The sequence below is a fragment of the Talpa europaea genome (genome assembly GCF_964194135.1).
Source record: "Talpa europaea genome assembly, chromosome: 8".
NCBI classification, from domain to species: domain Eukaryota; kingdom Metazoa; phylum Chordata; class Mammalia; order Eulipotyphla; family Talpidae; genus Talpa; species Talpa europaea.
Genome location: NC_140075.1, coordinates 56,608,040 through 56,623,316, shown reverse-complemented (window position 1 = coordinate 56,623,316; position 15,277 = coordinate 56,608,040). Strand labels below are relative to the sequence as shown.

Sequence of the window (15,277 nt, the reverse complement as noted above, 5' to 3'; positions counted from 1 at the left end):
AAGTACAGTCAGCTCTATAGTTTTTCCTCACTATGCTCATGAAGAACTCATTTTTGGGTTCAAAACAGTCAGTTCTGTTATATTGATTACCAATGGTACTATTTAGAACTCAATTTGATCTCAAGTAGCATCAGCTCTGTTATATTGATAATCAATGGTGCTATGTAGATCTCAGTTGTGAGCTGAAGTGCAGTCAGCTCTGTTGTTATTACCAACGGTGCTCATGTAAATCTGAGATTTCATTTAGCATCAGTTCAGTTATTGTCATTAGCAAATATGCTGTGTAGAACTCAACTGTCAATGGAAGTACAGTCAGCTCTGTTATGGTTTTTAGTCATGGTGCTCATAAAACCTCAGTTGTGAGCTCAAAATAGGCATCTCTGTTGTATTGATCATCAATGGTGCATGCTATTTAGAACTCAATTGTGACCACAAGTACCAACAGCTCCGTTAGTGTTATTACCAATGAAGCTCATGTGGAATTTGATGATTTCAAGTAGCATCAGCTCAGTTATAGTTATTACCAATTGTGTTAAGTAGAGCTCAATTGTGAGCTTAAGAAGTACTGCCAGCTCTTTACAGTTATTACCAATGGTGCTATGTAGAACTTGGTTTTGATCTGAAGTACAGTGAGCCCCGTTAGAGTTTTTACTCATGGTGCTCATGAAAATCTCATTTGTGAGCTCAAAACATTCAGTTCCATTATATTGATTACCAACGGTACTATTTAGGACTCAATTTTGAGCTCAAATATATCAGTCCATTACAGTTATTGCCAATGTGCTTAGTAGAACTTAGTTGTGAGCTCTAGTAACGTCAGCTCCTTTCTGCTATTGCCAATAATGCCATATAGAACTCAAGTGTGAGCTTAAGTACTGTGGTGGATTTTATTCACAGTGCTCATGAAGAACTCCGTTGTGAGCTCAGAAACAGTCATCTCTGTTCTATTGATTATCAGTGGTGCTATTTAGAACTCAATTGTGAGCATAAGTACCAAGAACTCTGCTATAGTTATTACCAGTTGTGCTAAGTAGAACTCAATTTAGAGCTCAAGTACCATCAGCTCTGTTATACTTATTACCAATTTTGCTACATTGAACTGAATTCTGAGCTCAAGTTATGTCAGCTGTTGTACCTATATAGGTATTTCACATGTAGACCTCGGCTGCGAGCCCAATTAATAGTAGCTACATTATACTTGTTATGCAAGGTTTTCAGGCAGTCCTTTATTACAAAGCATTTTTGAATATTAGTACTGATTTTATTATATTAAAAATGCTTGTAAGCTTCCTCCTTTTTGGCACCCTCTCTGGATTGCCTGTTCATGCTGGAGGAGACTAATAATTCTAGCCCTTTCCTACTCTAGAAGAGTGTTAGTTTATAAATTTTCAACTGCATGACCTTGTTATACATAGAAACATTAACCTTTTTATAAGATTGACTCAATCCCAGCTTACTATTGGCTTTTGTGTATTTATTTTTCATGGCTTGGAAGCTGGACAGCACTTAACTTTTATCTGCATTTTAAAATTGTAGCTTTTAAAAGTAATTAAATAAAAAAATTTACCCAGAAGAAATTTAGGTGAGTGATGTCAATCAAAATCTCCATTTTCCCAACCCAAATACCCAAAAATAGATGGATCAGAAGATGTGGCAGTTACACACAATGGAATATTATTCAGCAATCAAAAAGATAAACTCATGCCATTCGCAGCAACGTGGATGGAACTAGAAGGAATTTGCTCAGTGAAATAAGCCAGAAGGAAAAGAAAAATATCCGTCTTTACACTTATAGCAGGAATATAGGGGAACCAAATAAGACATCAGTGTAAAAAAAATAATAACAGTAAAACACAGCAAAGCAAAAACGGACAATTATAAATCAGAGACATACTGCAGGGGAGGTGGAGGAAGAGGGATCATTGGAGGAGGGAGGAGAAAAAAAATTAAGACTCCAAAAAAAATCTCTATTTTCCCTGCAGACTGAACTAAAAGCACCAGGGTTACACAGTGAATAATCCACACTCTCCTTATGCCTTATAGTGCATTTTTCTTGCTTATTAAATTCTCAAATAATTCATGAATTGATTCTCTGAGATCCTGTTCAAAATGCTCACCATCTATTATTCAACGTCTGCCACTTAAAGACTGGGTGGTGTACAGATTGTTTCTCTGCTCTCATTCTTTTCAATATTTATTCCAGTTCTTTTTCCCCAACGAGATCAAAATTGACCCACAGTGACTCGTACTGGATCATGTATGTTTTATTTATAAAGATACTACAGTTATTTCTAGGTTTTCAAGACAATTAAGTATCATTTATTTTTCTTTCTGTCAAAGATAAAGTTACTTGGCTGTGATTTCACTTTCGCTACCCTTTCAAACATTTAAATACCAAGCAATAATTAAAATAAAGCAAGTGTTAAAATGATGATTTGGTTAAGTTGATTAAATGATTTTCCGTTGTTTTAATTTAAAATATATTCTCTGTCTAAGATATGTATAGGATCGTGGCTTAGAAGAGGAGGACATGGTACAAGAGACTTGCCAGAGTGCCGGTCTTCGTGCTGCCAGGGAGCTCAGAAGCCACCAAGGAGATGAGCAGCGGCAGGATAAATGGTGCAAGAAAGCCCCCTGAGGCGCTGGCCTCAAAGCCAGTCCTTTTGGAGGTGCTTGCCACGCAAAGGGAATTGTCCTGGAACAAGTGGGAGTTGAAGCCAAACAGCCCGGGCGGGGTGGGATCACACCTATGTGGCCGATGATGTTTGTTTGAATTTCCTGCAGAAAAGAATGACATTCTGGTTGCTGGATTTGGCCACAAATGTCATGCTGTTGGTGACATTCCTGGAGTCTGACTTAAAGTCATCAAAGTACTCCGTGTCTCTCACTGGGCCCTGCACAAAGGCACGATGGAAAGACCAAGATCAGAAGTTTAGAAGGTTAAATCACGGTAGCACAAATTACACACGCAGAAGATAAAGTAAAATTAAAAAAAAATATGCAGATGACACACTGCTTAGTTGTACAACCAAATCCAGCTTCAGTCAGGCCAATACTGACATTGCCGAATGAGCCCCAGGCATAACACAGTGTTATGCTTATCGGGTGGAAGCCAGACTTACCTCCTGTCTATCAAGGGCATGTTCCTGGCATTTATTTAGCTGTGTTTAGATTTTTGTAAGCTGAGGCTGAAAGGGTGGCTGTTAGGAATAAGTGGGATCACGAAGACAGGTAGGAATCCTTGCTGGATACCTGGTGGCCTTCAAGAAATGGTAATTAGTTGTAGTGACAAGACAGAAAGAATGGGAAGCAATTGGGCCGCTTTTTCATTAGAAGCCATCACAACTTTAAAAGTGCCGGCTCTCTCCGGACATCCAGGATGTCTTACCATGATGTTTTCACAGGACTCTCTCGGATCACGCTGCTCAGATGCCTTCCTCGTGCATGAAGGTTGACCTTCTGACCTGAGAAGCTTGACCTGACTGGGCAGAAGAGACACCGTCGTGATAAGCAAGTGACCCCACGGGAGTCTTTGTAATACTTTTGAAGATTCAAAATGCATGCATGGAGCTACAGATATCATAGTGTGCAGTTTTATTCCACGGCTTCCCAAGCAGAGCCTCCTTGCTGGAGCCGCTGACTCCAGGCAAAGGGAGGCGCAGAGCACGCCCCCCGGGCTGCGGGGTAACTCGGGAGGAGCAAGAATCCTACAGAGACGGCAGACGGGGCGAGGGCAGGGCGAGGCAGGCAGGCCCCAGAGAAAGGCGTGGAAGGGACTTGGAGCGAGGGAAGGGGTGAGGCACAGAGTAATGAAGGGCAGGGCCGTTCTTGGGTGCAACGCAGCGGTGGAGGCGAAAGTGCAGAAAAATGACGGAGGCGCCGCCTGGTGGCGAGTAGGAGCATCACAGCGAGAGCCGGAGACGCGCGAGGGCCCGGGCTGGCCGCAGCCGAGCGCGGCCTGAGAAGGCGGCGGGGCTGGTCGCGCCGCCTGGTGGCGAGAGGGAGTAACGCGCCAGAGCGGCGCGCAGCGGGGCCTGTCCTGGGGCGTGGAGAGGGGCGGGCTGGGCGCAGGCCCCGGGAAGGGCGGAGGCTGCGGAGTTTGTATCAAAGCCTTGGGGAGGATGGCTGGAGAGAAGGAAAGGTCGGCAAGGATGAGAGCAAACGTGTCCTCGCAGTCATGCCGCGGAAATAAATTCATACCACCCTCTGCAGAGACCCTCGAAGTCCAAAGAGGTTTTATTTAAGAGAGAAATAGTAATTCTAATGTTGGGGAAATGGCCTAAGGAAATGCTTTGAAATACAGATAAAAATAGTTATGTGTGGAAATGCTCACCAGTCTCTCTTTATAGTAGCACTCGATTGGAAACAATCTCAAGGAAAACCCCGGGAAAGGTGGGCGACATTGCAGTCTGTATGGGAATGAAACGTAGCCATTGGATATAATAATCCTGAATAATTTCTTATGACGTGGAAAAGACTTATGTTATAACGTTCCGTGATGGAAGTAGAATATAAAATCCCAGAGATAGTGCAGTTCCACAGGTAGAAAATAGGAATGAAATGTGCTCTCTTTAGCCTGCATGTGCATGAAGAACAGATGCAAAAAGTGCTCCTTAGCATCAGGTGGGCTATTAAGCCCCAGTGAGACTCTCCAGCTGCAGTCAACAAAGGGGGTGGATCTTGCCTACCCATTGTTGAGTGAGAGTCCAGTTCTAAAATCAGCGTCACATGGTTTAATTTGTTTAAAAATTGAAAGCAGACACAACTTAAAACATGTTTTACTCATCCATTTAGTGCTAAGTACGTAAGTGATGTATTTATTATATGAAGAGCAGGGAAATAATTTTGATGAAAGTCATATTGGTGCTTACTTTCTTTCGAAGGAAGAAGATTATGATAGGATGTGATTTTATATTTCTTGATCTGGTTAATGGGAGTTCACTTGGTAATTCTCAAACTCGACATGGTCACTGTCTGCCCTTACACACAAGTATAACATCCACAATTAAAAATATTGGAAAATACAAGGAAGAAAGTAGGCAACTCATAAAAGTATCTTTTGATGCAAAAAATCATAGTTGACTATTGTTCATTAATTTATTACTTTTCCAATTTTCTATAATGTGCACAGCTCCCTTTTATTATCAGAATCTGTCAACTGAAGCTAATGAAAAAATCATTGCTGAAATCACCTCCCTGCTCCATGGCAGCTGAAAAGTAACTGGCAAAAAAAAAAAAAAAAATTATTGTAAGTCTCAGTATTCCCTCGTGGTTAAAGAAAAACATTATGGATGAAAATATGGGCTTCCCGCTAGCCTAGCAGGCCAGGCCAGAGCAGCAGCATTTGCAGTGTTAATGTCAAGGTCACCTCATTTGATTTTAGTGAGGGGGTTTGGGTTTATAGCCTGAACCTAGGCTCCTGCTAGTTTTCAAATCCAAATAAACATATTTTGCCTTTTGGCGGTTCATTTTAAAATTTAGAAATTTATTCTGTGTAACCCACAGCTCTGTATTGCTTTAGTTTAAAAAAAAAAAAGGTGAAAACAAGAAACGACTTCATAGTCTGGGCTCCTTTCAGCTTTTCCAACATCAGTTTTGTGAGTTGTATAGACCTATAGGGAGAACAAGACAACATTATGAAACAAGGGCTACAATCCCATTTAGAATCATGCCAAAAACCTAACTATCTGGGAGCAAATTTAACAAAGGCGGTGAAGGACGCAAACACTGAGAACCATACAACTCTGTTGAAGGACTCAGACACAGAGGAAGGGACAGAAGCCTGTGCTCCTGGTTGGAGAATGTGTCTTGCTGCAGCCCTGTGGACACAGTCTCCCATTACAGGCTGTTACAAAAAGCAAAGAGAGTGTTGAGCCCTTTTGCACAAGACCTTCCCTGTTTTTCCTGTTTTCTTAACTACAATGTAACTTTAATAAAAAAAACAATTGGAGGACTTCGCTGGTGGCCCAGGGGATAAAGTCTCAGTGCTACCAAGCTATTGGAGCCACTGCAGCATAAGTTGGATCCCCAGCCATGCCGCTGACCCACATGGAGCTCTGCAGACCTCTCCTGTCTTGTCCCCTGCTCCCCCCTGCAGTGGATTTCAGCAGATCTGCCTGTCTGCTCCCCACTCGGTCTCTGGTGTCTCCCCACAGGCCCGCCGCCAGCACATCCGTTCTTCTATGCATAGATAGAAATAAATCCTTAAAAAAAATTTTTAAAAGTTGGAGGTACAGGCCTCAAGGAAATGATTTTGTGGCAATATATTTAAATTGCTTAATTGCAAAATGATTTCTTAGATATTAGAATTCTCATTAAAATAATTAACAAAGCCAGGTTTCTCTTTGCTATGAAAAATGAAAGTTGATCCTAAAAGGTACATAAAAATTTGAGGTGTTAAAAATATTCCAACTAATATAAACTGATATATTTTGAAGGCTTGTACTAAGGCATGTTTGGAACTTGAATCCCATACGAGTGTGCGTGCTGTGCACATCACAGCTTCCCCTTTTGGTCACCTGGGTGTCTTGTCAAAGTGCAGATCACTGAGTAAATTTAAAGTGAGGGCTGAGGCTGCTCCCTGGGGGCACCAATGCTGGTCTTTGACCACAGGTTACAGTGTAGATTCTGCAGGTCTACCTGAATATTCCCATGAGGGGAGCTTATCAACACCAGTGCCCATGATCAGAAGAGTTAAATCAGCCCCTGGAACAGGCTCCAAAACGGCAGGGATAAAGCTCCTGGTGAGTCTAATGTGCAGTCGTGATGCTCTAACGCCAAGAGACCCACTGTGCAGGGAACGGCAGACACCTGTAAATGAAAACCCACAAGGAACGTCATTTCTCTGTCCTCCTCTTGGAAAGCTCAAATGAATGTCCAAGGCAGGGAAGAGGAAGAACTCAATAAAATGAATCAGATCATATGAACCTAAAAGACACTCATAGGCATTAATCTACATCCTGACTCATACTATGAGGGCAATTTCCTCAAACCATCACTGAGGGGAAAGTCTACCTTTTGAATACAAAGAAAGGCAAAGTAAAGGCCCCTGGGCCAATCAGATTGTGTCTGTAAACAGACCCTGTGGATAATGAAGGGCCTCTTGCATAGAGCAGGCCAATTTTCCTGATGCCTTGAGCTGTGTAAGAATCAAGATTTCTGGTGGAGAGGCAGGGAAAAAAATCAGTGTTGGTCTAAGAAGGGAAAAAAATTCTCTTTAAATTTTCCTGCTTGGATTCTCTTAACTCAACCCTGTAATTTATTGGAAGTTACAATAAAATAGTAGGAGGTTTTAAATTCCCAATTTCTACATCACTCATGCAAAAAAAAAAAAAAAAAAAACCCCACAGAGAACAAACTGTTAGCAAAGTAATTTAGAAGTTACAGTGATGGGATGTCATTACTAAGGTTTAAAAACTAAGCCAGGGCCTCCCCGGTGGCGCAGTGGTTGAGCGCTGGGTTGCGAAGCGGCCCGCAGCCTCTGCAGCTCTGCTTCGATCCCTGGCCGCAGGCAAGGGTCCCACAGGCGCGCAGACCTCTCCTGTTGCACCCGCTGCTGCCCTCAGCAGTGTACTTCCTCAGTCGGCCTGTTCTGTTTTCCACTCTGTCTCGGGTGAATCCTCTCACCCCACACGCCTCTGGGCTTCACCCCAGTTCTTGTATGCATACATAAATAAAAATAAATCTTAAAAAAAAAAAGCCCAAGACCCAATATCCCAGCAGACCAACCTCATCTCATTGGCTTCACCGCACACAGAACACAAATTCAATACGGAAAACTCAGGTGCGTTTCTACACCCTAATAACGTCCCGTCAGAAAGAGTAACGAGGAAAACACCATTTACAACTGCATCGAAAAGAATAAAGTACCTGGAACTACATTTAACCAAGGGAAGAAAAACCTGTACAATGAAAGACTTTAAAGTACTGTTGAGAGACACTGAGCACACAAAGAAATGGGAAGACATTTGAGCTCCTGACCGCGCTAATGGGGATTTCTGAATGTGCAGATTTCCCAAGGCGAGCTCCGGGTCGGCGCAGTCCTCACCAAAATTCTGAAGGCGGTTTCACAGACACAGAACGAAGCGTCCTGCGGTGTCTATGGGAGCACAAGGGATGGAGGGTAGGGTAGAAAATTCGGGAAGGAGGCGACACAAGACTGGACACTGGAGGTGGGGGGAGGCGATGACCAGGGTCGCTGAACCAGTGGTGGAGAAGGAGCGTCCATGGCGCTGGGACTGGAGACTGGGGGCCGCCGCGCAAAGTCACTGGTCCCTTCACATCGACCCAGTAACACCCAGTGGAGGAAAAAGCACCAACCCAGAAAGAACTGAACAGCGGGTCACCGTCCCAGGAAGGGCTGAGCCCCTCCCAAGGAGAAGCCTGCATCCCTGGGATCCTGTGGCCTGTGACATGCAGGCCTGTCTTTACACACACCTGTCCCTTTTGGGGCAGCTGTTTCTACCTGCTGTGTCCCTGCAAGCTCCCTCCCCTCCCCTCCCCTCTTCCCCTCCCCTCCCCTTCCCTTCCCTCCCCTCCCCTCCTCCCCTCCCCTCCCCTCCCCCCCTCCCCTCCCCATCCTGGGAGAAACCAGCTCTTTGGATAGAGCTAAATGTCTCTGCCTTGTGGGAAAAGCACCACCTCCCACTGAAAGGGGAGCTCTGATGGGATGTTCCTCAGAGTTACCCAGGGCAACAGGGTGGTCCCCAGGGAAAGGGGGGTTCCAGGTCCCCTCACCCTTATTGGAAGTGGTGATAACACACCCAGGGAAGGGTGTTGCACAGCAGGGAGGAGAGGAGACTGAGGAAGGGAGCAGGGCAGAGAGCAGGAGGAGCCTGGGGGAGGCCCCTGGAGCAGAGAGACAGGTGAAGAAGCTGCACTTGCCCCTAGGCCTTGGACCTGTGCCGGGATTGGAAGGTCACTGGAAACAGACATGGGTGAGAGGCTTGCGGGAGGCTCACACCGGCATCACTTACCTTGATTTAGATCTTGCTCTTTTCCTTCCAGACTTGTCTGGTCCTTTTTGTCCCTTGTTAGGGGCCCCCAGCAGAAGGTGCCTTAGACCTGTGGCAAGCTTTTGGGCCTCAAAGGCCCTGCTCTGGCCAACCCTGTTTGGCTGGACATTTACCCACACGGGGATGGGTAACTTCGGGTGCTTGGTTTGGAAACTGTTTGATCTAGTCTTTCTCTTCTCTTGTCTTTGGTGCACACTAACCGTATTAAAGTTGTTTTCCATCAAAGGCCTTATGCACTAGAGGATGTTTTGTCTTGATATGGGAGACAGAGAACCTGTTCAAGGGGGCATGTTGGGGCCCCTGGGGTGCCCCTCACCATGCCTGGTAACACACGGATGCTGATTTCTTACCAACCTCACAAAGGAGCTGGAGTTGCCAAAACAATCTTGAGAGTGAAGCTGCAGGCATCTTATTCCCTGACTTCAAACTGGTAACTGGAAATAAAGTCTCAACGACAATTAGACAGTTTATTAGATAATCAAAGGGAGGCTTTGAACCCAGGAAGCAGCCTGACAGATTTTATCCTGTGAAAACAATTCCAAAAGCCAAGAATTGATTTAGTTTATAGGGATAGGAATAGTGTGTGGGAATAATTACAAGCACATCATTATTCTGGACGGGAGGGACTTCTCGTTTGTCCCAACCTCACCCTAGGTGATGCTGGAGGAAGGCGGTTGTGGATTTAACCTCTCCCTTTCTGGGAGAGGGAAAGGCTGAGCGCCCACTGTTAAGTCTTCATCTGCCTCCGTGGTCAACACTGGGGTTTAAAAAACTGGCTTCACCCTCAGGGGCTGATGCCCTGGACAGTACAGGGTGGAGAGGAGGGTAAATGCTTTGCCCTCCTGCCAGCTAGGCCTGGGGCGGGGAGGGGGGATGCCAGCCCCAGACAATTTCACAATATACCCTCCAAACTGTGGGGGCCTTACTGCCCCAGCCAGATAAGACACTGGCAAGCAGCTAAGAAAAATGGCCTCACCCCATGGGACCGAAGATCCCAAAGAGCCTCACACCGTGGGGCTGAAGATTCCTTGTGCCTCACACCGTGGGGCTGAAGATTAATCTATAACCTATAAGCATCCCTTTGTTTTTTGTTCTTGGTCATATAAGAAAAAACTTCTCAGGAAGTACATTGGACAATAAATTATACGTATAGAATGCTGTAAGTAAATGGCACAAAGAAACACCTGCTTAAAAATTAAACACTGTGAATTTGGCCTGCCTGACAATGGGAAAGAGTTTGTTATCCATGAGCATGCCTGACAAGCAACCCAGGACAACAATTATAGTAAGTCCTTCTTTTGCTTTTTTTAGAAGCCTCTTGGGAAAGTTTTTAAATGAAGTTAATTGTGTTAAAGAAGTTTCTTGGTAGAAAACCCTGCTAGCTGATAACCAGAAAGCAGCTGGTCTCGGGCTGAAGGCCATTTGAATAAAAGAATCCTTTGATGTTTAGGCTTTAGCTGATAGAAGTGTACTGGCGGCTATCAACTGTCTTAGGTATTTGCCTAGACAGAAACAATAAGTTTTAGTGTAAGGTTTAGTTTTTTTTATCTATTAACCTTGAAGGTTGCCTTCTTGCTGAGAGCACATAGCAGCCAAAAGTCTGTGGGAAAAAGTATGCACTGATTGTTTTTGCTTTGCTTCTATGCATATGATGATGTCATCTCACTGCTTGCAAAAAATGAATAAATAAAGACTTGCTGAGACCCTGGAGGACAGACATACTAACACAAGACATTGCGTGTGTCTGATCCCTTCCTCAATTGGCCGACGCCATCCCATCCTTCAGGAACCCCTGACACCCAGTTTGCCGAGGCTGGTCTTCGGCAGATAGCGCTCGAACAGGGACTTGACAGGTAAGTCATTTTTCATACTGAGAATTTTGGAGATATTGGGGAACAGCTAGGATCTGCTCAAGGGTACAGGGACCCTCCGTAGAGATAGGTGGAGTGCGAAGGAGCAGTTATTCAGAACTAGACGAGTTGGTATCTTATCTTGAGACGTTATGGGCCATATTGAGTCTAAAGAAAGAAGATTCTTTATAGATATCATTAAGCATATGCTTAACAAGAGAGGGATAAAAACCTCCCATGCACGATTGGCTTCATTCTTAAATTTTGTAGAAACTATTTGCCCCTGGTTTCTGAGGGATGGAACTCTCGATGTCAAAACTTGGACCCAAGTGGGGGAGGAGATAATGACCTATTATTCCATCTTTGGTCCTGAGAAGGTCCCCGTTGATGCCTTTTCTTTGTGGGGGCTGTTACAAGATATGTTGGACCAAGGCTCTGAATTAAAGAAAATAAACAACAAACTACAAGAGTCTCGGTCCCTGTTTTCAGAAGTAGGGGACAAGAGCTTCCCTCCGGTCCCTCATGTGGAGAGACAGCTTTCAGAGCAGGTAGACCACCTCAAACCGGGCAAGGAAAGTTCAAAACAGGGACTCAGAAACCAGGGGAAATCAATTAATGGAGTACAGGAGAATAAATCTGAGTCATCAGATGAAGAAACGATATTTGAAAAGCCAGATAGTTTCCTGAAAGGCAAAAGCAATGCCCCTCCTGAGGCTTCTGCTGCGCCTTGTGATTTCATGGTCAAAAAAGATCCAGACTCTATTCTGACAGAGCTGACTGACATTGTTAGGAGATATGTGAAGTACTTGGCAAGGGACGGGGCACAGCCAAAACAATGTCCTGATTCTCCTTTGAGACTCCCTAATGTTGTACCGCCCCTCGCCCCTTTGGTGAGGCGGCCAAAAAGTGAAAATAGAGCAGTAAAATTTACAAGGGCAATGAGAGAGGCTGAGGAACACGGTGATTTTACTTGTCAGTGTTATCCTGTTAATTATGTGAATGATGAATTTGAGAATCCTCAGTGGGAGCCTCTTCCTTTTAAGCTTTTAAAAGAGTTGAAACAATCTGTGTCTGACTATGGGCCTACGGCTCCATACGTCATGCAGCTGCTGGATATGGTTGCCAGGCGTTATTTGACACCCTTTGACTGGGAGCAGACCGTTAAGTCTAGTGTTCCTGGAGGTGCATATTTGCTGTGGAAAGCAAATTATGAGGATGAGGCAGAGAGACTGTTACGGGAGTATAACAGAGGCAAACCAGAAAGGAACAAACTAGACCATGAAATGGTGATGGGGGAAGGCAAGTGGCACAGTCGTCAAGATCAGGGAGCCCTCCCTCCCGCGGCTCTGGGCATCATAAGAGATGCTGCTGTTTTTGCATGGCAGAAGCTCCCAACTTCTGACATGAAAACTTCAGGCTTATCCAACATTAAACAAAAGCCAGAAGAGACTTATCAGGATTTTTTGTCTCGACTGACAGACGCTGTTAATAAGACCATTTCAAATACTGAGGCAGCCCAAATTCTTATCAAACAACTGGCGTTTGAGAACGCCTCTCTCCTCTGTCAAGCACTAATAAGACCTGCAAAGAAAACAGGGGACCTTAATAAGTATGTTCGAGCCTGCTCGGAGATAACGCCATCTTATCTCCAGGGAGTAGCCATTGCTGCGGCACTTAAAGGCCAGACCAGCGCTCAGTGGTTTGCCACTTTAAATCAGCAGAGCCACAGCCGAGATGCTGGCATCGGCCCAGACTATAGCCGCTCCTGTTCCTCTTGTGGACAGCCAGGACATTTCGGCCGGAACTGTCCCGCTAAAGCAAAACCTCCCATTGTCAACAACCACTTTCCCAAGTATGCTCCAGTGTCTAAAAACCTTCCAAAAACTGTGTGTCCTAGATGCAAGAAAGGGTTTCATTGGCGCAAAGACTGCAGCTCTGAATATCATAGAGATGGCACTCGGCTGCCACCTAATGCACAACCTAATCATAGCCCTGAACCTACTTTTGGTCCTGCAGCGTCACCCAGTACAACTCCCCTGGCTGCTACCCAGTCGGGAAACTGGGTACGGGGCCCGACCCAGGCCCCACAAATAATTGGAACCTCGACAACCCATCCTCAAACGGAGGACAATCTTCCACCTTTCTCGAGCAACCGCAGGGTGTGCAGGACTGGACTTGTGTGCCTCCGCCGCAGCAATATTAACTTCAGATCAGTCCTGTACTACAGTGCCCACTGGGGTTCATGGACCCCTCCCTGCTAACACTGTGGGACTCATATTAGGGAGGAGTTCAACTTCTTTGCAAGGAATTAAAGTTATACCTGAAATTATTGATTCTGACTTTACTGGAGAAATTAATGTTAGAACCTCCAACAAAGACTATTCAGATTTATTCAGGACAAAAAATAGGTCAGTTAATTTTGTTGCCACTGATCTCCCTTGGGAATGCTTCTGGTTCCAGTGAGTCAAGAGGAGAAGCTGGGTTTGAGTCTAGTGATATGGCTTTTTGGGTACAGCAAATTAAGGCGTCAAGGCCCATGTAGAGTTTGAAAATACAGGGAAAAAACATTGAAGGCTTGTTAGATACTGGAGAGATGTGACTTGCATAGCTGGAAGAGACTGGCCTGGTGCTTGGCCCACTAAAAGGACTCCCTCAACCCTAGTTGGTTTAGGGGCTGCTAATAATGTTGCTAAAAGCTCCCAGATTCTGACATGGGTAGACAGGGAGTCATCAGGTACCTTTCAACCTTATGTTATTCCTTCCCTTAGTATGACATTATGGGGAAGAGATGTGTTGTAGCAAATGGGAATATTGATTTTCAGCCCTAATGATAGAGTTACATCACAAATGTTGCAAATGGGCTTTCACCCTGACCAAGGGTTAGGGAAAAATCTTCATGGGAGAACAGCTCCAATTGAGCCAGTTCGTAGAAGCTCTAAGGCCGGCTTGGGGTACGGTCAAAATTTAACCTAGGGGCCACTGCTCGAGTTACAGCCGACCCAATCACCTGGAAAGATAATAAGCCAGTGTGGGTTGAGTAGTAGCCTCTTATAGAAGAAAAAATACAGGCTGCTGTAACAGTCCTAATACAGGATCAATTGATGAAAGAGCATATAGAGCCCTCCACAAGTCCATGGAATACCCCAATTTTTGTTGTTAAGAAAAAATCTGGAAAATGGAGATTGTTACAAGACTTGAGAGCAATAAATGTTACAATGGAGGATACAGGAAGTTTGCAGCCAGGACTGCCATCTCCTGTTGCTATTCCCAAGGGAGATCATGTTATTGTTAGAGACTTGCAGGATTGTTTCTTTCCTATTCCCTTGGCATCCCAGGACTGTAAACTATCTGCACATGTATCTGTATATACTTTCTCCCATCTGATCATGGCCACATCAAGGTCTGGAGAGGCTTTCAAAGATGTTTCACAACATCTCATGTTTTGTTTTGCCTCTGCGCTCAAACCACGGGCTATTAAAACTGATAATGCTCCTGCCTCTATGTCTAATGCTTTTTGCAAATTTTGTGCTCAGTTTAAAATTGCTCACTCTACTGGCATCCCTTATAATCCTCAGGGCCAGGCAATGGTTGAAAGAGCACACCAAACATTAAAGTGTCAAATTACTAAACTCCAACAATCCGAATTTAGATATAGTTCTCCTCATCATGTGTTGAACCATGCTCTTTTCGTGATTAATCATCTAAATTGTGATTCTGATGCCCTTCCCCTAGCTGATACACACTGGAAATCAAATCTTGCAGACACAAGGCCGCTAGTTATGTGGAGAGATCTCCTTACTGGTACATGGAAGGGCCCCGATGTGTTGTTAACAAATGGGAGAGGCTATGCTTGTATCTTTCCACAGAATTCAGACGGTCCCATTTGGATTCCTGACAGACTGATCCGACATCATGTCCCAAAGACTTCCACCTGTGCGCCCCCCGATGACCAGTCGTCGCCCCAGGAGGCATAGGTACAGCCCTCTGGAATGCTATGCGCTTCCTCCAAGGCGCTCCACATCTCCGACTGAAAGGTTATCATCTTCCTTGAACCAGCTTCGGGTTCATGACTCACCACGTCGTGACAACTGGGATCTGCTTAGAAATTTGGCCTCAGAAGCTCATCGTCTACTTGCTCAACAAAATGCACACATCACACCGGAAACTATGTTCCTGGCCATGGTAGCAATTTTATCATGCCAGATACCCCCAGCTTCTTCTCTTGTGCCTCCTGTTTCACGTTGAGCTTACAATCCAGATCCCCACTTTCTCCATCCCACTCCTTGGGGATTTCCCTCACCCCGTGCGTGTATTTACTAATTATTCTGATTTGCTAGGTGGTGATTCGGACTCTTTTGTTCTGTTTAAAAGCACTAATTATTTTTCCTTTCATGGACGCGTGGATTCTCCTCC

The 15,277-nt window shown here is 44.8% G+C and overlaps 1 protein-coding gene across 1 annotated transcript; it reads left to right on the top strand.

The window, feature by feature from the left end:
- Positions 1-11,016: 11,016 nt before the first annotated feature.
- Positions 11,017-13,125, top strand: LOC311175275 (endogenous retrovirus group K member 5 Gag polyprotein-like; the record flags this gene model as incomplete). The annotated part of the gene is made up of 1 exon (XM_084240175.1): positions 11,017-13,125. One exon carries the CDS (start codon positions 11,017-11,019, stop codon positions 13,123-13,125), a length of 2,109 nt encoding a protein of 702 aa, XP_084096301.1.
- Positions 13,126-15,277: the final 2,152 nt, after the last annotated feature.